General features: G+C 38.5%; 1 protein-coding gene across 3 annotated transcripts; it reads right to left on the minus strand.

Moving 5' to 3' along the window:
* Positions 1-1,003: 1,003 nt before the first annotated feature.
* Positions 1,004-19,390, minus strand: LOC127411552 (protein FAM149B1-like). Of its 3 annotated transcripts, none has more exons than XM_051647227.1 (16): positions 18,715-19,390; positions 18,206-18,325; positions 16,252-16,399; positions 15,427-15,569; positions 15,212-15,328; positions 14,712-14,870; positions 14,375-14,553; positions 13,975-14,117; positions 10,129-10,197; positions 9,595-9,710; positions 8,014-8,232; positions 6,099-6,222; positions 5,764-5,889; positions 5,540-5,621; positions 5,274-5,411; positions 1,004-3,873 (listed from the first exon to the last, which is right to left on the minus strand). In XM_051647227.1, the coding sequence occupies exons 1-16, from the start codon at positions 18,759-18,761 to the stop codon at positions 3,806-3,808; spliced, it is 1,998 nt and encodes a 665-aa protein (XP_051503187.1). In that variant the 5' UTR covers positions 18,762-19,390; the 3' UTR covers positions 1,004-3,805. The 3 variants fall into 3 exon arrangements, with proteins under 3 accessions (XP_051503187.1, XP_051503189.1, XP_051503188.1); XM_051647229.1 differs by having other exon boundaries at positions 5,540-5,643; XM_051647228.1 differs by lacking the exon at positions 10,129-10,197.
* Positions 19,391-20,916: the final 1,526 nt, after the last annotated feature.

The following is a 20,916-nucleotide window of genomic DNA, read 5'->3' on the forward strand; positions in this document are numbered from 1 at the left end:
CGTACGCCAGAACCTGCGCATAGTTCCCTTAATAAATTCCAGCCAGCGGAAGATTGTGCTAGTGATGGGTCGTTCATGAACGATTCAAATCTTTTATGTAACTCAGAAGAACGAGTAGTCTCAGAGAGTGATTCATTCATTTTGTGTTGGCCGCGCTTGCGCATTGCGCAACCTCCGTTCGTTTGTTACATGAAAACCGCATAGGCGTTGAACAGCAAACAGAAATTATTAGTTCACCTTTCAACTCTTTTGGTCCTAGTCGTTAGTTCTTTTGTCACGTGACAGCCGTATGCTATGCACACACACAGGAAACAGAAATTATTAGTTCACCTCTCGAGTCTTCTGGGGCCTGATGTATAAACGTTGTGTACGCACAAAATGGGCATTGAAATGTGCGTAAGCAATTTCCCACGAACATATCGTGATTTATAAAAATAAACTTGGCGTAAATATGCGCGCATCGTCCGGACAATCTTGACTGTGCATACGCACTCTTTTACTGGTGTGTGTGAATTGGCGACTCCAGCTGGACAAATAATGAACTGAACAGACTGATTATAAACCCTGATTTTCATTTAATTCACATTTAGAATAAAAAAAAAGTATGTAGTTAAGCACTTGAAACAGAAGTAATCGTTAAGCCTTATCTGCACAGTCAAGATTGTCCGGACGGTGCGCACATATTTACGCCAAGTTTATTTTTTATAAATCACTATATGTTCGTGGGAAATTGCTTACGCACATTTCAATGCCCATTTTGTGCGTACACAACTTTTATACATCAGGTCCCTGTTGTTTTCTTGAAGTTGATTTCGTATGTATAAATAAGTTTAAGCTTAAAAACGGGCTTTTCCCATGTAACAACATTATTTCACAGAATATTATGTTCTTTAACAGATTTTTGTTATGACGATGTCAGGATAAGCTAATGTGTGTGTGTTTTTGTTTTTCTTTTTTTTTTAATGCAGTGTTACAATGTCAAAGATAAAAGAAAAAGACAATATTACTCAAATAATCTCCTTTATTTTTAAATTGCCATTCTCATTTATCTTATAGAGGTAAACATTCAGGGGAAATCTTAAGATAAAGCAGTGCTACACCTTCCAAGAGCTGTGTCACCTCCACTGAGTCCACACACACACACACATTCACTCCTGTCCAGTATATATCAAATCGAACATTCTCACCTCACGTCCACTTGAAAAAAAATAAAAAAAATCTATATACATATGTGTGAAAAGTGCCTTATTGATTCAGGTGACATGGCTCTTGGAACCTGCCCACTTCAAATCATCAGCAGCAATGAAACTCTGTGGTCTGCAGTCAAACAGCAGAACGTCTACTGGAATTCTAGTAAATTGACAAAACAACCTCTAGAACTCAATTATGGCTACAACTTCTGCAAATGTAGATTGTCCTTGCCGAGCTGAGTGAAGAATTGTTGGATCTGTCTTAAGGGCAGAGGCATTAGGCTGGGGTATGAAGAGATGACGTAGGTGAGAACAGTGCCTCTACTTATGAAATTGCTTCAGTATGGCTGTAGAGGAGTCCATCTCTCAAATCATGAAAACTTATGACTCTCATGGCCTATTCTCTCATAATATGTGCTTTTGAGCATGGTTAATCTCCAGATAGATTTATACAAGTAGATAAAATGAAATACTCACTCACTGAGATCATTAATCAAGACATTAATCAAATACGCTAAATGTAAATGCTCAGTTAAAACAGAGGATCAATGCTTGTTAGAGTTGGTACAATTTCAATAAAATGCTGTTATAGTGAAGCTGCCACATAAACATTACAAACCTGTAAGAGCCACATTCAATATCTGCCAGTAAAATTATCTGCGAGAATATGTTTTACCAGTCAGAATTTCCTGGCACCAAAGAAACCAAATTGTCATGACAGTTTTAATAATTAGACCTTACTTATTTTGTTCCTGTGAAGTCCACCTCATGCCAAAAATTTTTTTAAATACAGTAGTTATTTGAATGAACCCTGAACTCTGTTGTTCTCTGTGTGCGTTTGTACAGTATATAGACCTATATGCAATAATAATACACACTTTCCTGTTCTTCTCGTTAAGACAAACACTGCATGCTCTACGTACATGGCTCACTGGACTAAGGCTCAATCACAAAGGCTTATTTTCTGAATAACCGATCGTTTTAATAACTAAGAAACTTGAGAACAGGCACTGGCCTGCCCTCTTATTGGAAAGTGAATTGTTTTCCTCTGAATAACAAAGTCGTAGTGTTCCTACAATGAGGCTCTGGTGTGGTAATAGAACCCTATTCAAAGGGACAGTTGTGATGTGACAAACGACATTCTATGATCACCGAATCAGAATGTTAAAGGGATAGTTCACCCAAAAATGAAAATTCTCTCATCATTTACTCATCCTCATGCCATTCCAGATGTGTATGACTTTCTTTCTTCTGCTGAACACAGATTTTTAGAAGAATATTTTAGCTCTTTAGGTCCATTCAATGCAAGTGAATGGCGGCCAGAACTTTGAAGCTTCAAAAAGGACATAAGGGCAGCATAACAGTAATCCATAAGACTTCAGTGGTTAAATCCATGTCTACAGAAGCAATATGATAGGTGTGGGTGAGAAACAGAACAATATTTAAGTCCTTTTCTTACTATAAATTCTCCCTGCCCAGTAGGTGGTGATGTGCTCGAAGAATGTGAATCGCCAAAAACAAAAGAAGAAGAATGTGAAAGTGGAGATTTATAGTAAAAAAGGACTTAAATATTGATCTATTTCTAACCCACACCTTATATATTGCTTCTGAAGATATCAGAAGTTGTATGGATTACTTTTGTGCTGCCTTTATATGCCTTTTGGCCATTAAAGTTCTGGCCACCATTCACTCGCTTTGAATGGACCAACAGAGCTGAGATATTCATCTAAAAATCTTAATTTGTGTTCTGCAGAAGAAAGAAAGTCATACACATCTGTGATGGCAAGAGAGTGAGTAAATGATGAGAGAATTAAACATTTTGGGTGGACTATCCCTTTAAGCAATGACGTCTTACAGTAAAGAGGGTTCCAACTGCGGAACCTTCAAGGATGGTTTCATGTGCAAAACTCAGAATCATGTACAGTAATAGTTCTTACAAACCTATGAAATATCCAGTGTAAAGGCATTAACTAATTTAACAACTTGTTTTCACTGGATAGAGTTGTTGCAGTTGCATCATGATGACTAAACTTCTTTTTATAATATATAGAGTATCTTCTTCAGCATGTTCCAGAACCCATTTTTGAAATTCATATGTGATTTCTAGAGCTGAAGAAATCTTGAACACTCCAGTAAAGGCAACTTCCAGGCAATAAAAGTTATCTCCTACACTTACGATGCTATAGTGCTGAAAACCCTGCTTTTATGAACCTGCATAGAAATTCCATGTAGGCCTCATGGAGCCGTCATTAGGGAAAATAAAAATGTGTTACTCCATACAGTACAGCATGTACAGTACATCTACAGATGTAAGAGATAGACAGTTTTCTGTATTTGGCAGCCATATGAAGCTGAATAATCCAATATACAAAAATAGGGTTCTAGAAAATTTCAAACAACAATATGAATACAACAATAATAGCAATAGTGGTTCATAAATCAATTTTACGCCCAAACGGACTGTCATACAAAAGTTCAGCAGACATATAAAGTGTCTGTCAGTACTGAAGAAAAGTTGCATCAGTGCTGAGGTGAGTTTGGTTTAAAGAAGGAGGGGAGAGAAAGTGTGTGTGTGTGTGTGTGTGTATGTGTGTGTGTGTGTGTGTGTGTGTGTGTTAAAGCCCTGGTCTGCTACTGCGTGCCGTCGTACCGCCTCTGTTATGGGAGCGTGCTGGAACAGACACTGGGACCAGTAATGTTAAGAAGAAGGGAGAAAGAGACAAAAATATGAACATTGACTACATGATTTCTTAGGTAAGGTGCACTCAGTAATTTTTTCCCCATTAAAAAAGTTTTAATCCTAAAGAATATTTTTTTTTATTTTTTTTTTTACATTTGTATAAAATCATGAGCTCTCACATGAGATGAGGTCTCTAGTTATATCAGTAACCTTATAAAAGCTGTTTTATTCTACATGGGACAGGGGTGCCCTCATGGAGGCTGTCATTTAAGAGTCACATGCTTAATCTCAGTAACTGTCTGTTATTGGACACTTTCACTCTTGGAAAAAAATGTAACATGGCTAATTGTGAATAGTGAATTTCTACAATGGCATCTGTAACTGAAAACTACTGATTTTGAATGATGCTGCATCCACACCACTAGGTGTCACTGTAAGTCTAAGATGACAAACAAAAAGTTACTGAGTGCACCTTCAAAAGAAACAACACAAGTAAATAACTAATTGAAAGTGTTGAAAAGTATGACTTTAAAATAAGATTCTATTTGTTAACATAAGTAATAAAACATTAAGTATCATGAACTAATAATGAAAAATATATTTTAACTGCATTTATTAATCTTGGTTAAACTATAATAACACAAGTGTTCATTGCTAGTTCATAATGCATTAGCTAATGTTAACATATACTTTTAATAAATTTAACTTTTTATTTAAAAAATGTATATGTTGAAATTAACATTAACCTAGGTTAAGTGCTGTAACTGTATTGTTTATTGTTAGTTCATGTTAACTTAAAAATACATTCTTGTTGTAAAGTGTTACCACATAATGTTCACATAATCATTTCGCTAATGCATGTCTGTAACGAATTTTTCATTTGAGATATGGCTGTGAAAGTTTAGACATTTGGCACTCAGACACTTGAGTTAGAGAATGGTAGTTTATGATTAATTATAATAAATATTAAATAATAGATTGATAATAAACCAGAATAATAAATAACTTCCTTTCTCTAATTCACTCCTTTCATCATTATCCTAAAGTAAAAAATTATGTAATATTCATGAGTGCTGAGAAAGGTTGAATTTGAGGTGCCAATGCATGAGTCTTACTACAGTGCTTGCAAGGCAGCCCTATCTTGATATTCCTCCAAAATTCAATTTTTTTTCTTCACAACTATCTGCAATTTATAACACATAATACAGTATTTGCATTCTGATTTGTTATTGGTCTTTTCTCTTACATCTATCTAACTTCTTAACTTTGCTGCCTTGCCAGCTATAGAATTTCCTTCAGGAGGTAACAATTATTATTTTGTTCATTAAGGCACCTCAATTCTTTTCTGCCATTATTTTTGGTGTCATGAATAAAACAGCAGATTCAAACTGATTCTCACTGACCTGGCTGAGAGGCTTTTGCATCTGGCTCCTCCTCATGCTCGATGGGGAAGTGGCCGAGAGGATGATGGGAAAATGAGTCTATGAAGGAGCTGCTGCTGATGCCCAAACTGATTCCAGTCACACCAATTCCCAGAGAATCTGCACAAACACACACCCACACACACACACACACACAGTGAATAGAGGGTGATATATATGGCACACTGTTTTTATAGATCTACAGTATACATTTTCAGGAAGTGTAATTTCTGTGTTAATGCACCAACCTATGCCAACAGATGTTCTGCCAGGTCGTCCCTGCCCAATGTTGTCTATTCCAGTGAATGAACGGCGATAAGGGGTGTCCGACTGAAAAACAACCAAGACACTCCTATGAATAACACATAAACACACACACACACATATATCAGTGTCTTCTGAAGATTTAAAGGTCATGTTATGTGCTTGCTCAGGTGTACTGTATATGTATGCACTAGTGAGAGAGATTCACCCTAAAGGTGTGTGTAGTGTTGGGTCTGGAAAACACATCCAGCTGGAGCAGTTTGTCTCTGGGCTGCAGACTGACACCCTCGTCAGTCACTGCACTGTGAGCCCGACTCGAGGAGCCTCTCTGTTTCTGCACACACACACACACACACACACACACACACACACGTATGTAGATGCACACACACATGCATACACACAACCATATATACACATTTGAGCAAGCAGACACACAGTAAAACCATTTGTATCATATCTTTCTATTGTTAAGTCTGGACATTATCAAGCAAATAGTTATTGCTAACGAATGAATGGCTCTGTGTGTTGTGTTTAAAGCACCTGCATAAGCCGGGAGTGCTGTCCAGAGTGTGTGTGCTCTGTGTCTCCTGCACCAATGGGTGGGAGGAGAGTATTTCTGCTTATAGGCATTGGAGGTGAGGTCAAACGATCACTGGCTGTTGTCCTGAAACACACAAACACATTTGTCTGACTTCTTTTGCTTTTATACTGCACTGCCTCTAAACCAAACAATCTCAGGAACTTTTTGCACTGTTTGGATTTTCATTAAAGGTACAGTTCACCCAAAAACAAAAATTCTCTCATCATTTACTCACCCTCATGCCATCTCAGATGTGTATGACTTTCTTTCTCCTGCACAACACAAAGATTGTTAGAAGAATGTCTCAGCTCTGTAGGTCCATTTAATGCAAGTGAATGGTGGCCAAAATGTTGAAGCACCAAAAAGCACATAAATGCAGCATACAAGTAATCCAGACGACTCCAGTAGATTAATTAATTTCTTCTGAAGTGAAACTCTAGGTGTAAGAAATAGATAAATATTTAAAACTTTTTTTTTTTACCAAAAATATTTGTTTCCTGCCAGCTGTGGTATGCACGTTCACAAGAGTCGAGGTCACGCAGCCTCTCGCGTAATATAAGTGCGTTGGCAAGTTACGCGAGAACTGACGCGTGAAACACGAAAAATATGGAAGCGCAGTGTTTTTTACAACAGAGGAGGTGGAATGTTACACAGAAGCTGAATTGGTTTTGCTATAGATTTGTATTTTAATCTGTTTCTTTTTCAAAATGGTGCTTGCGTGTGCTTATCCTGGATGCCTCAACCAAAAACATTAGATTATGTTTGCGAGTATCATCACAAGTGGAAAGACTAACTTTTCACAGATTTTCTATCCCTATCTATTCCCTATGATCCTGAGCGACTGAGGCTATGGCAGCTTGCTGAGTCAATACACCCATTGACTCATTTAAAAATATTGAGGGTGTGCAGAGCACATTTTTCCCCTGCCGATTTCAGACCAGCCGAGGGATCCGACATGCCAGCTCCACGTGTTTGAACTCCAGCCTCGTGAACATGCATACCACAGCTGGCCGGAAGCAAACATTTTTAGTAAAAAAAAGATCTATTTCTTACACACACCTAGTGATTCGCTTCAAAAGACATTAATTAATCAGTTAATTAATTAATGGAGTACTTTTATGATGGCTATATGTGCTTTTTGGAGATTAAAAAATTTGGCACCCATTCACTTGCATTGTATGGACCTACAGAGCTGAAAAATTCTTCCAAAAATCTGTGTGCTTGTGTTCTGCTGACAAAAGACAGTCATACACATCTGGGATGAACAAGTGTGACAAGGTTCTTTCACTCTCTCAAGGAGGAAGCGGGAGATGGCGAATCAAACTCAAAAGAAATCTTTATTTTCGCTCACTCCAATGCTTTTCAGCACACGCTAATGATGCCCACACACACACACAAGTGCAGGCTCGGCTCTCTCTCTCCCCTCTCGGTCTGGACTGCCCCTTTTTATCCCTCTCCGCTCTCACTGCAAAACACAAACAGCTGTTAGAGATAACACCCACAGGTGGGGACTCCTTACCGCTCTCATCTCCCGATCTCGCTCTCCATTCACAAATCGGTGCTCGACCACGCCCCCACCTCCACAGATGGCATGAGGTTGAGTAAATGATGAGAGAATTTTAATTTTGGGGTGAACTAGTCTTTAAGCAGTTTTCCTTGTGAGCAATTGTGACATGTCCCCACAATGTAGGTGATTTCAGGTTTTACTTTGCTTATAGGGATGTTTGGTCCCCACAATGTAGGCAAAATCTGACACACACAAACTATTGCTAGGGAAAGGGCTTCATGAGCAACAGAGTGAAAAGAGACAGAGATAAAGAGGGGATAAAAACGAGCCTTGCAGAAAGAAAGAGTTGTTATAAATGGAACCCTTACAATCTTGTCCCTCTAACCACCTCTTCCATGGACCCGGGTGTGATGGGCTGCGTTACACTCAAGGTCAATGGCATCAGAGTGCGAGGAGGTGGGTTCCGTCGCCGTGCCGACTGAGGAGGGCGTGTCAAAGAGGATGTGCTCTGCTCCAGGGCACGGTGGGGTTTACTGGCGGGAAGGACACTAGAGCCAGGGCGATGAGACACTTTCTCCTCAGAGTCCCTAAAGTCAGAGAGAGAATACTGTAGAAATAATGTACAAAACCCTTAAAGGGATAGTTCACCCAAAAATAAAAAAAATCAATTTCAATACATTTACTCACACTTATGTTGTTCAAAGTCTGTTACACTAATGATACACTGCTTTTTTCCATACCATGATGATGAATAGGGACTAGGGGTGTAACGGCACGATACATCACGGTTAAAAATTTGACGATGTGCATCGTGGGTATTGGACTATTTTTTTAATTACTATAGCGTCTATTCTATGCAATACGCTGGACATCCCACACCTACGTAACGGGGGCAAACAAATGAAAATCGCTTAATTGCACACATGGAGCCTAAAATAAGATTGCACACTAGTAGCCACAGGTGTTGTACAATGAGTTCGGCTGAAGCTGCAAAGCTGAAAATGATGCCAGGAGCGGGAGACAGACGTGCCTTTTCAGCGTGTGAGATCGAATGTCCGTTTGAAGTGCGACCTGTTCAGACTGCATGAGAAAAAAATTTACGTTTATAGAGGTTTAATGATATGTCATATTAATCTACTATATATAATACTGAATATTATGTATTATAATGCTATGTGGAAATATGACCCTAATGTCAAATATCATGTCTGATTAGAAATCATCAGTAAATTATTGTTTTTTAACTAGATAAGCAAGCATGCACTTCCATTAAATTTACATTTTTTAAAAGAATATTTGTATGTAATCAATGACATTGTGTAAGCAGCATATGCAACTAACTTAATTCTGTATTTTCAGTAAGCAGAATTATTAGCTAATATTTCCATTGCCCTGTTCTGGGCTGATTGATTTTCTCTGATGGATCATTTAGCACTTTTAAGAGCAGTACTTTTAGCTTAATTTTACAGGGAAGGAACTGTTTTGCATTTAAAGTAATTATAATTTGTAAAACAATGTTCAAACATAACTTTTCTTGATTTAGGCTTAGTTTAAAGTATCTTGAACTGAACCGAACAGTGAGATAAGTGAATCGTTACACTCCTAATAGGGACCAGTGCTTTCAAGGTCCAAAAATAACAAAGGGGGCATAACAGAACATACAACTCATGCTCTATATACTAACTCTTCTTAAGCATACAATAGATCTGTGTGAGAAACAGACTGGATCATTAATTTAGTTTATTTATTTATTTGTAATTGTTTTAGAGCCACTTTCATTGTATGGAAAAGATCTAATTTTGTGTTCCACAGAAGAATATAGGTTTGAAACAAAATGAGAGTGAGTAAATTATGAGATATTTTTCATTTTTGAATTTTTGCTAAATATACACAGTAGAGCTTGTTTTTATTTTTGACGATCCTTTCTGTATTTCCTATGGTGTTCATACAGAGATATTCGGTCCAGAGTTCCCAGGTTCCTTTGTTGCAATGGAATGCCATGGATCATGATGAGGTCATCAAGATTGTGATGAGTCACGGCCGCCCCTACAGGTACCCGACTGGACTGAGGGGAGAATGAGAAAGGGAGAGAGAAAGAGGGGGAAAAAACGTTTGAAGGGGAATACATCCAAAGGACTGAAAGGCTTTACATTGTATTATTTTCATATAACGCACATGTCTGCATGATCACAGAGACTGCATTGACAACATCTGACATCCATCATCTGCACAACATGCAGTAATGTGTTAAACAGATGCAAGCAACAGAAAAAAGACAATGAAGAGAAATAAACCAAGAGCAGGAAACAAGCATCTTAAACATCTTCACAAAAATAAGACAAGCTTGAAAATAAGTCCGACAGTGTTAAAACAGTGGCCTGTGTGTTAGAAAAAAAAGACAAGTTTGGGAAAGAGAGAGAAACCTGCCAACAGACAGAAAACTCTCTCCGTTTATGTGTTGTTATCATGAGAGAGTTACATACAGTCGATGACTTTCTCTGCTTTTTGGATTTCCGTCTTGACTTGTGCTTTGAACCCCATGACTTTGAGCTCTTTGGAAAGAAGATGGAGGAAACAGAGATAGAAAAATAGAGAAAAGAAATAGAGAGATATAGAGAGTGAGAAAATAGATGACAGTTGGATGATTGGACAGAAAGGCAGAAACAGGGACAGAGAGGAAAACAGAAAAAAGGAGGTAAAAGGTTAATGAATTGAAAGCCTGGAAAAAAGCTGAAGACAAATGACGACAGCAGTGAAAATTTCGTGTTTCGATAATGTGCAAGTTTGTGTAAAGACAGTGAGGACACAAAGCAGTGAAGTTCTGTCAACGATAACTAGGCTTACTGTATATCTACACAATAAAAATCAATTATGAGAGATGATGGGATTTATTCCAACAAGTTAGTTTCTTGGACAGTGCCTTCTCCTTAATATTCATGCTCATTATTATGGAAAGAGAATGATCCAAGAACTCTGTTCCAAAACCTAGTGTGCTAAAATTAAGTACGTTTGTTTTGGCCAAAATTATAAATACTAAAAAGCAGTCAAAAAATAGTTCTATCTAATTAAAATTTGTATTTGTGTTCTGTGTAAATGTTTGCTTATTAGTGTAACGGATTGTCCGTTTTGCAATGCTAACATCAAAGTCGTGCACTATTTGTGTGGTGGCAGGGCCATTTCTGACTATTTTGGCGCCGTAGGCGAGATCACTATTGGCGCCCATACTGGACACACCCCACAATATTTTCCAATATGTGGAACATCAGAATATGTGGAAAGAATACCTTTTTATTTTAAGAATAACACTTCTTTCTTTGTGTCTGTAACTGCTTTCCAGTTTACTCTCTATAGAGACTCCTGGTTGACCATTTCTCTCTCCCCATTCGCTCCCCACTCACTAATAATAAAAACCATGACTTCGTGTTCACTCCATGGCAAAATATGTGTTCACTTACTGCTCCACTGTATAATTATTACAGTGTGTTTTTAAATAATACCAATTTGCAGGCGCAAGATGTATTAAATAAAAAATAAACACAAATCTTATAATAAAATAGAAAAGCTTCAACATGGTTTATTAAAACACATTAGCTAAGTCTGCATTATAATAAATTATTATATAGTTTACTTTTGTAACATTCTCTGGATTAAAAAAAAATTAAGTAAATTAAATTAATTAATTACCGAACAAAAACAAAAATATTATATATTATTGCCATTTCATTACACAAATTTAAAATTGGTAAACCTTGCCCTATAATTCAATTTCATACGGGATGGGGGCCTGGGTAGCTCAATGGTAAAGATGCTGGCTACCACCCCTGGAGTTCGCTAGTTCGCTAGTTCGAATCCCAGGGCGTGCTGAGTAACTCCAGCCAGGTCTCCTACGCAACCAAATTGGCCCGGTTGCTAGGGAGGGTAGAGTCACATGGGGTAACCTCCTCGTGATCGCTATAATATGGTTTGTTCTCGGTGGGGTGCATGGTGAGTTGAGCGTGGTTGCTGCGGTGGATGGCGTGAAGCCTCCACATGCGCTATGTCTCCGTGGCAATGCGCTCAACAAGCCATGTGATAAGATGCATGGGTTGATGGTCTCAGCCACTCGGACTGAGGCGAATCACTACACAACCACGAGGACTTAAAAGCACAGTGGGAATTGGGCATTCCAAAATTGGGAGAAAAAGGGGAAAAATCCAAAAAAACAAAAAAAAGTTTCATACAGGATATAATACAGCTGCGATGACAACGCATTAGATTAGAATGATGATATGATTATTCAAAATATTTAATAGGATATTGAGATGTATTATTGACCTTTAGATGCTATTTCCACATGTGAACGAAACAGTTTATCGTGTTTTCTTGACAAAAGTTTTTTAAATACTACAGCAAACATTTGGTCGTGGCAATCATCAACCAACACTTGCATTCTTTCACATTCATTCATTTTTTATATAGAAAAGGTGGAGATTCTGGCGGTGGTTTGGGTTAGTTGTGGTGGAAGGCGTGGTGCCTCCTCACTGGCGCCCCCATAGCTGGTGGCACCCTAGTTGACCGCCTAACATGCCGATGCCTAGAAACAGCACTATGTGGTGGTTCAATTTCAGTTAGGATGCTGCCTAGAAAGCAGCTGCCTATGTAGGCATATGAGAGTATGGGAGCTCGCTAGGTTTTTTTTAGAGCTGTGCTTTGATTATCTCAAATTCAGCGTGTGTACTCTTTTTACAAGCTACTGTTCTATTTTACCCAAAGATGGTTTGCAGCTGGACATTACCGGTAGCATAACACTACCTTTAAAACAGGCCAGCTGCCTAACACATCACACACAATTCCTGAAACCTCAGGCTAAAAGCTGAATCGATTATCCATATTTCAGTCGGTACATTTTCTGAACTTGTACAGCTATAAACGATCTACAGCAAAAAAGTTAAAAATCATAAATCAAAAATCTTTTTTCTAGATGATTTTAAGTGGTTAAAGTTTACATTCTCAGTAAGAAGCCATGTAGAGAGGGGCAGCCCAAAAGCATTTGCCCCACCTCCAGGGTTGGGAGGGTTACTTTTTAAATGTATTCTCTTACAAATACTGATTACTTAGTAAATATTTAATCAGTAACTTAATCCAATTACCTCAATCTAATCGAATTTACCTTAAACTTAGTCTAATTAGAAGAAAGTAATGTAATCTGATTACTTTTAATTACTTTTAGATTACCTCAAGGTCACATGGGTAAATAAAGTTAAGAGAAAAGCAATATTATCTCTTTTATTATGAATTCTGGATGCAAACAAACCATGTTCGAATAATGTTATGTGTGATGTAGCTATTATTATATAAGAAAAGAAACATGAAAAACAGGGATACTGCCTCCTTAATAGGAAAACTGTTCAAATTTTCAATTCATTTGGTATTTATGCGTACAATTTTAATAAAAAAAAAAAAAAAAAAGAAACGCTGCCCCTATTGCTGTTGTCATTACACCACAAAAGCATTTCAGAGAACAATTGTAGAGTTTCAACTGTAGTTAAGGAAACGAGAAGTGACAGTGAAGTTTCGACAGTATAGGCTACGGGAAAACAGGTCATTTGCATGGGGCGGGGCTTGTTTCTCCATTTTAATACGAAACATGTTCCTTTCGCCGTACCATCAATGATGCGCAATTCGTGTCACAGTACTGGCTATTCCTGCTCCCGCGAAAACGATCAACGGATGGCAAACTGTTAAGGAACACTTATGACTAATTTTAGCCAACCCAGCTAACGTGATTTTCATTTGGGTCTTAACTTAAAATGCTTCTTTAAATTATATGTCAGGTCATTGGAAAATGACAGTATCTTCACAGCTGGAAGGCATAAATTGCACTGAACTGTCATGTTGTTTCCTTTTGAAATTTTCTCCTTTGAAGAGACAAGAATGTTGAAATTTCTACGAAAATAATAAATTTCCTCCAGTGGCCATTGCGATAAAACAGCCCTATGTGAGACAGGTATTATTTGCAAATGTGACATGTGAATCCCGAGAGAGAACCAGAAGAGATGTCGACCACGCATCTGAGCATCTGTACCACACTAAAGCAAGCAGCGGTCTATATCATATTATGTCATGTGGATCTTTTGTTTCTTTTGTTATAAATTAAAAATTGTTCTCCTGTTAGTAATCCCAATTTTTCCAAAATGTTACTGTAATCTGAATACGTTGGGTTTTTATGTAACTAACGGATTACAGTTACACATTCTTTGTATGCTGACTACATAACGCCGTTACAAGTATTCCGTTACCTTCCAAGCCTGCCCACGCCCATTCCACAGTCTCTTGAGATGTTAACTAACCTGTGCTTGAAAGCTAGCTGTGTGCTGTTGTGTTCGGATCTGGGACAATGGCGGAAGCACTGTTGAGACAGTGGATAGCAGCAGAAAAGGATTCTGGGAGTCAGTGCATGCAGGGCTGAGGGCCACGACATTCTTCTCATCATCTGATGGACAGAGAGAGTCAGAGAGACATTATTATTCAATATATTAATTGTTATCAACCTCATTGTCACTATACCATAATAATACTCAAATGCTGACACACCAGGTTGCTTGGTAGAATGAGGCATAAAATTATAAAATGATGCAGTTCACAAAGTGCATCTCAGAACAAATACCTCTAATTGTGTTATTGTTATAAAACATAAGTCAAAATAATCTAACCATACCACTTGTACAAGTATCTGAAAATTCATCCTACCTGACACAAAACCCTCCCAATGCCTGCGTACCAGCTCCTCCATCCAGCCAATAAGCTCACGCCACACATCATCAAAAAGCAGATCAAGCACCGCCTCCCGACGACATCGATAGGGTGAGACAGGGGGCAGGCAGTGATTCTGCCTTCTGTTAATGTACTCGCGTTCCCACTCTTCATCCCTAGACACACACACATTCACGCATTTAAAAAAAAAAATGGACAAATATCAGGCAGATGCACATTAATTATGCTCAAAACCAACCTACATATCACCATCTGTCATATATGTGAAAACATCTCTTACACATTCACACAAATTGCGTGCACACACACTCACAAGTCCCGGCAGTCAAAGGCGAGATACTCTTCTATCAGCCCCTCCTCTTCCAAAATCCTGGGCAACTCATCTCCATGGTTACAGCTGGGTGTGGCACTAGGGTGGGTCACCTCCACAGATGGCCGACACAAAACAGCCCTCCGGCCTTGAACACACAACCTGCCACACACACAGAGGCATGAAAATGAAGAAATATGAAAATTCTGTCATCATTTACTCAGCCCCATGTTGTTCCAAACCTGTAAGACTTTCTTTCTTCACAAAAGAAGATGTTAGGCAGAATGACCTCAGTGACCATTCACTTATATTGCATCTTTTTTCCATTTAATGAAAGTAAATGGTGACTAAGGCTGTCGGTCCCTAACATTCCCCCTACTGTCTATTGTGTTCCATTAAAGAGAGAAATTCATATGAGTTTGGAACATGAGGGAGGGTAAATGATGACAAAATTTTCATTTTTGGTGAACTATCCCTTAAAGGTTCAAGCACACAAAACTCACTCCTTTGCGGTCTTCTCTTGGTTTTGTCCTCCAATGGATGAGATGAGCGTGTGAGCAGGCGTAGCATACCACTGGAACCCTTCATCTGTAGGACACACCAGCTGTGTTCCAAGGATCCTGTTACAAACAAATGCCCCAAACAGGTCAAATAATCAGAAAATATGGAGCCGTCTTCCACAGTTTGTTATGCTCTGATCATGTGGATATGCATGTACCGTAGGTGTGGGAATCGTGATGCCCACTCATGACACTCTTCCTGTAGGCCTTTGAGGTGAGTTTCACCTCTCCTCTCATACAACAATTCATCAATCTCTTCAAACATCTGTTGGACCTGCCTAGAGGCGGCTTTATCAAATTCCTACAGGAAAAGAGAGAAAGTGGGAGAAGATAAAAGACATTTTATTCCCTATATTTGGTCTCTATCATATCTGACTGTGAACAACTGGCTATGAATTGTGTTCAGTAAAAGATCATTTGCATTATTAAGGATGTTTCACATCAAACACGATGTAAAAAAGTAAGATGAATTGCAGACAAATGGCCCTTTCACACCAAAAGTGATGCAAATACTTGTCTCTAAAGTGGCTTTCACATGACTCGGGGCATCAAGCAGGACTCCTGCTTTGCCCTCCACATGACAATCATTGCAGAGAGCATGACTGAATTTTAAGAGTTTGTCAGGAGGTGTGAACAGTAAACATTGAAAACATATTTGGACTAGAAGAGAAAAGAGTCTTGGCAATTGATGCAATATAAGATTGCGGAAAATAAAAGGAGGACTTAAGGCCTGAGTATACTTCGGTTTTCCGCATTGCTGATTGCTCTGCGCACAGTATGCGTGACGCTAATTTTGTCATCAGCATAGTCAAGCCCTTGACCCGCAGATGTGGTCTTTGTCTTTGTGCGCATTGCATTGTTGGTGCATGCTCCGGCTAAAGTACTAATTACGCCATAGACTTCAATATTTGACAGCTTCAACATGAGTCATGTGGAAGCTACTGAATCATCATCATGCTTGCTGTCATCATTCTATCACTCACATCGTAGCCCCAAGAGATGACAGAGCTGCGTTCTGTGGAGATGCCAGTGCCTGTGTAACTATGGATACCAGACCAGGACTGAGCAGTGTCATTTGTGGTGACTGACCGACATCCTGATCTGACAGATGAAGCGGAGGACTCCTCAGACCTATAGAGAGAGATTCATAATTCAATAAATTCAAACATCATGACTACTGAAACAATATCAGCTGTATTCAAATGTATTAAAACCATGACAATAACCTCTGTGTATGAGAATGAACAGTTTCCATAAGGTCTGTCTCTGAATATTTAGCCAAAATGATAGCTAACATATTGCATGTGAAACATAAGTTAACATAGCTCTGTACAAAGAGCTCGATTTGAGCCTGATGGGGTGAATGTAAGAGGATCCCAACCCCCTTGTTGAAGAAATGACATCCCCCTAATAATACTACCCTTACCATCCCCTTTAGATCAGTTGTGTCATGTACAGCAGGTATAACTTAGAACTAATCCTCCAAATAAAATACTTTAATTCTCTACGTATGACAACTAACAGACTTTAAAGAATTTAATATTCCTAAGTGCTTCCTAAGGTAATGCCAGCTTTCGTCAGTTTCGTGCACCTTCAAAAATGGCCAAGAGAACAGTTCAAGGAATTCTTTTCACTTTCTTTAAAAAGAAGAGAATGGAAGGTAAGATATTGCTATAACTAGTGTTTTAGAACATTTACAATGACTTAATAACATTACAATATACAATCAGGGGTTGCGTTAACCAAAAATTCTCAGTCGGATAGATCATTTAAAATGCTCTCCGTCATTTTGAGAGATAAAAAAAATGTAAAAACAATTTAACCTAGTGCATCAGTTCTGACTTCTCTGTCTCTCTCACAAACACTCCTGCTGTTTATTGCCTAGTATTAAGATGTGTAGCCTATTAACAGGCGCCATCACTATTAACATCTGATAATATCCATCAATTTTGACAAATTGTGTTCGTATTTTTCGAGGAGAGGGTCTCCGAATTAATGACTGCACACATAAGTCATTACATTAGTGTCTTACTGCATGATTAGTGTGTTACTTTATTATAATAAAGCGCAAAAAAAGTATAATAAAACCACAACAAAAGCGGTGCTTCGTTTCTACCAATTAATTCCATTTAATCTAAGCACAGACATTTAGAGCAGAATTGTCAGTAATTTTAGAGAAGTAACTGCATTAGAGCTTCAGAGATCTGCATGCTTCTCATCTGTCACACTTTATTGTGATATCAGGCACACTGAAAAAGTTCAATGAAATTGTGAAATTGTCTATATGCACATTTTCAAATATTCCGATCGGACATTTATTTCCTTTTGAAGCGCCACATAACCGGCAAAGTTTAAAAATCAGGCAGGTAAAACTTTCACCCTAGAACTCCTTGGTTTCACCAGACTTGTGCTTGGGGAGTCAAAAAAGATATAATTTAAGCCCATCCATTTTCATGTACTGTGTATGCCATTATAATGGATGCTACGCTCTTGAATGTAGTAGGCTTCTTATAAAATTAAAACAACTATAACGGATAAAAATAGACCATGATGGAAATTTTACAACTAAGTCCGTCAGAGTGACAGATAAAACTTTTTTTTAATGCAACCTCTGGTTATAACATGTACATGTTTCCCCATATCATAGGGTTCCCACCATCATATGGTTCCCCCTATCATAGGCTTCCCCTACATCTCAGGGTTCCCACATCATAGGGTTCCCCCATCATACAGTTCCCCCTATCTTAGGCTTTCCCCACATTATAAGGTTACCCCACATCACAGGGTTATTCTACATAACATGTTTACCCTACATGAAAGGGTTCCTCCACCTCCAAAATCCCAATTAAACTCCTGCTTACATATTCAAATTAAAAAGAATTGGTAATGACTTGACAAAGTATTTATACATGCATGTGATTATGACCAGTCACTCACCTGCTGTATGAGGACATATCCTCCTGTAGATCATGCAGGGGTCTGGGAGGATGCACAGTACCATCATCTGCCTCCTCTGGAAGAGGATGCTGGTCCAGACAGCTGCGGGACAACCCACGGCTATAGATTCACCAAAAACCAGGAGACCGAGAGAGAGAACGAAGATCCATGAGATCATACAGGACAACTTCTAATTGGCGCAAATCTCTTCTAACTGACAGAAAAAGCACATTTGTACTAAAATGTAAGATATAGTAAGATCTATCTAGTGATACGTCACACAGTAGGTCTGCATTGAAAATGCTCTTAATAGCAACACCACCTCAGAGTGATTAGAAAAGAAGTATGCTACCTGACTCACAAGCGCACTTACTATGGATGGGTCTCAAAACCTAGTAAGCGTCCGGTCTGCACAGGTAGCACCAGCCCAAAAATGCTGTCTTGGTAAGCAGCTCACTAGGTTTTGAGACACAGCCTGTGTATTTGTGAATACTGAGCGTGATACGCACATCTCAAGGCTATGAGATACAGGCCGTCGGCTGTATCGTGAAATCATTCTTCTGATGCTGTTACAGGCGCTTCTCCTCCATCAAGCCTGCGATCAGACTCAGAGCCGCCTGTATCCGGATCGGGCAGCTGCCCCACCGCTGCCTTCTCATGCTTTACCGGCTTCGGAACCACAAAGATGCAAATGACAAGTAGCCACGCAGAGAGAATCTAGAATCCAGCATTGAGCTGGGCCGAACCTGAACTATCCAGCCCGCCGCAGATGACAGAAGAGAGTCCGCGAACAGGAAAGGAATATTGGCTCATTCCAGCATATCTAAGAGTGATTTATTGTGAATGGCTACATGAAGAGAAAAGCAGTTAAACTCTTCATCCATCTATGATTATCTACTGAACAACAATACCAAGACTGTCATAGAGACCAACCAAGGTGTTGGTGAGCAAGGAATTATGGGAAGTGTAGTTTTTAATGTAAACCCGGCAGCCCTAATGTATACGCTTCCCTCTAGTGCATTGGAGTATTGAAGGGGGGCACAGATTGAAGGCACAGCCATGGGTGCCACCATGGCCCCAGATTATGACAATTTATATCTTGGTTATCTGGAAGACAAATATATTTTCAAGAACAACCCCTTTTCTGATAAGCAGCGTATTCTGTTTAAGAGATATAGTAGCCAACTAACATCAGTCCTGATCATAACTACCAAATATTCATTAATTTTCAGGATTTTGACTCCTTAAATGCCAGTTTATTTACATAATGACACTATTGTTTTTTACACACACACACACACACACACACACACATTTCTCAATACACGCATACAAAACATACTCTGACATCCATACCAACACACCCACACAATTTTTCATTTATTCGATCGGCCTGCAGTGCTCTATAATACAGCAAACAGAAAATAGGAAAAAAGAATGTATTTGCTCCATAGGCTATACATGAGAAAAATGGCGCCATCTGGTGGGAAATATTACAAATTTAAATTTCTATGATATTCAAAAAAAATTTAATATCATAGAATTCATGATTTTATGCTTTAATGGCTCTGGGATCAAATATTGCCATTTTAATGGGTTTCAATGGGGACATTTTTGTCCTTAAGGTCCTGAGTGTAACTATTTTGTGTACACCGTGTATTGAAGATGTATTTTAGGATATGAGGTTGAAATATCAAAATTCCCCCCAAAATACACACCTTTGGCTAAATTTTTGCCGTTTGCATTAACACAGCCAAAATGATTGAAAAAATGAAAATAAAAAAGACAAAAATGTCCTGAAGGTTTAAGGGATAAACTGATCCATGCAGATACTTCCATCTCTTCTCCTACAACTCAGGCAGGGTAACTTTCCAGGTAACAATTATATCTCTTGTTCTCAATATGTGAAATGTAAATCATTTACACATCTCTATACATCCAAAACATACAAGATTAGACAATTGCAAAAGCACACGTTTACATAATAATCTGTCCATGCTCTTTGATAAATGTTGGTAAAACTAAACATACATTGCACACTAGACTTATTGAACACATGAGTGCCGTTAGGAGAGAAGATGACACCTCTGGTTTTCCATCATTTTAAGTATGCTAAACATTCTCTTTTAGATTTGAAGTTTTTGGGCATTGAGAAGATTTAACCTCACAGGAGAGGGGGAGACAGAAAAAAAAATAGTTACAGAGAGAGGCTTTTTGGAGTTTTTAATTGAAATCTTTAACTCCAGATGAATGAAGAGATGGACCTTTCCTGCTTTTTGTAAATTGTGTTTGTTATTTTACTGTCTTATTTTTTAAAGTCTTTGTAATTTAAGATCTTACTTTAATAGACTGTTGTAAATTCATATAGTCCAGCTGGTCATAATCTCCATTTAAGTAGGCCTACCTGTAAAATGGGTGAATACAGTGGTGGCCAAAAATATTGGCACCCTTGGTAAATATGAGCAAAGAAGGCTGTGAAGAAAAAAAATCTGCATTGTTTATCCTTTTTGCCAGAGGTTCTTGACATCTTGTTTGGATACATGGCATCACAGACTCTTTCAAATAACAACAGATAAAAAATAAAAAGTGTGGTGTAGTGGACTAAAGCACTGAACTGGTAAGCGGAAGGTTGTTGGTTCAATCCCCACAGCCACCGTCCTTGAGCAAGGCACTTAACTCCAGGTTGCTCCAGGGGGATTGTCCCTGTAATC

Source organism: Myxocyprinus asiaticus, chromosome 20 (assembly GCF_019703515.2).
Source record: "Myxocyprinus asiaticus isolate MX2 ecotype Aquarium Trade chromosome 20, UBuf_Myxa_2, whole genome shotgun sequence".
Taxonomy (NCBI): domain Eukaryota; kingdom Metazoa; phylum Chordata; class Actinopteri; order Cypriniformes; family Catostomidae; genus Myxocyprinus; species Myxocyprinus asiaticus.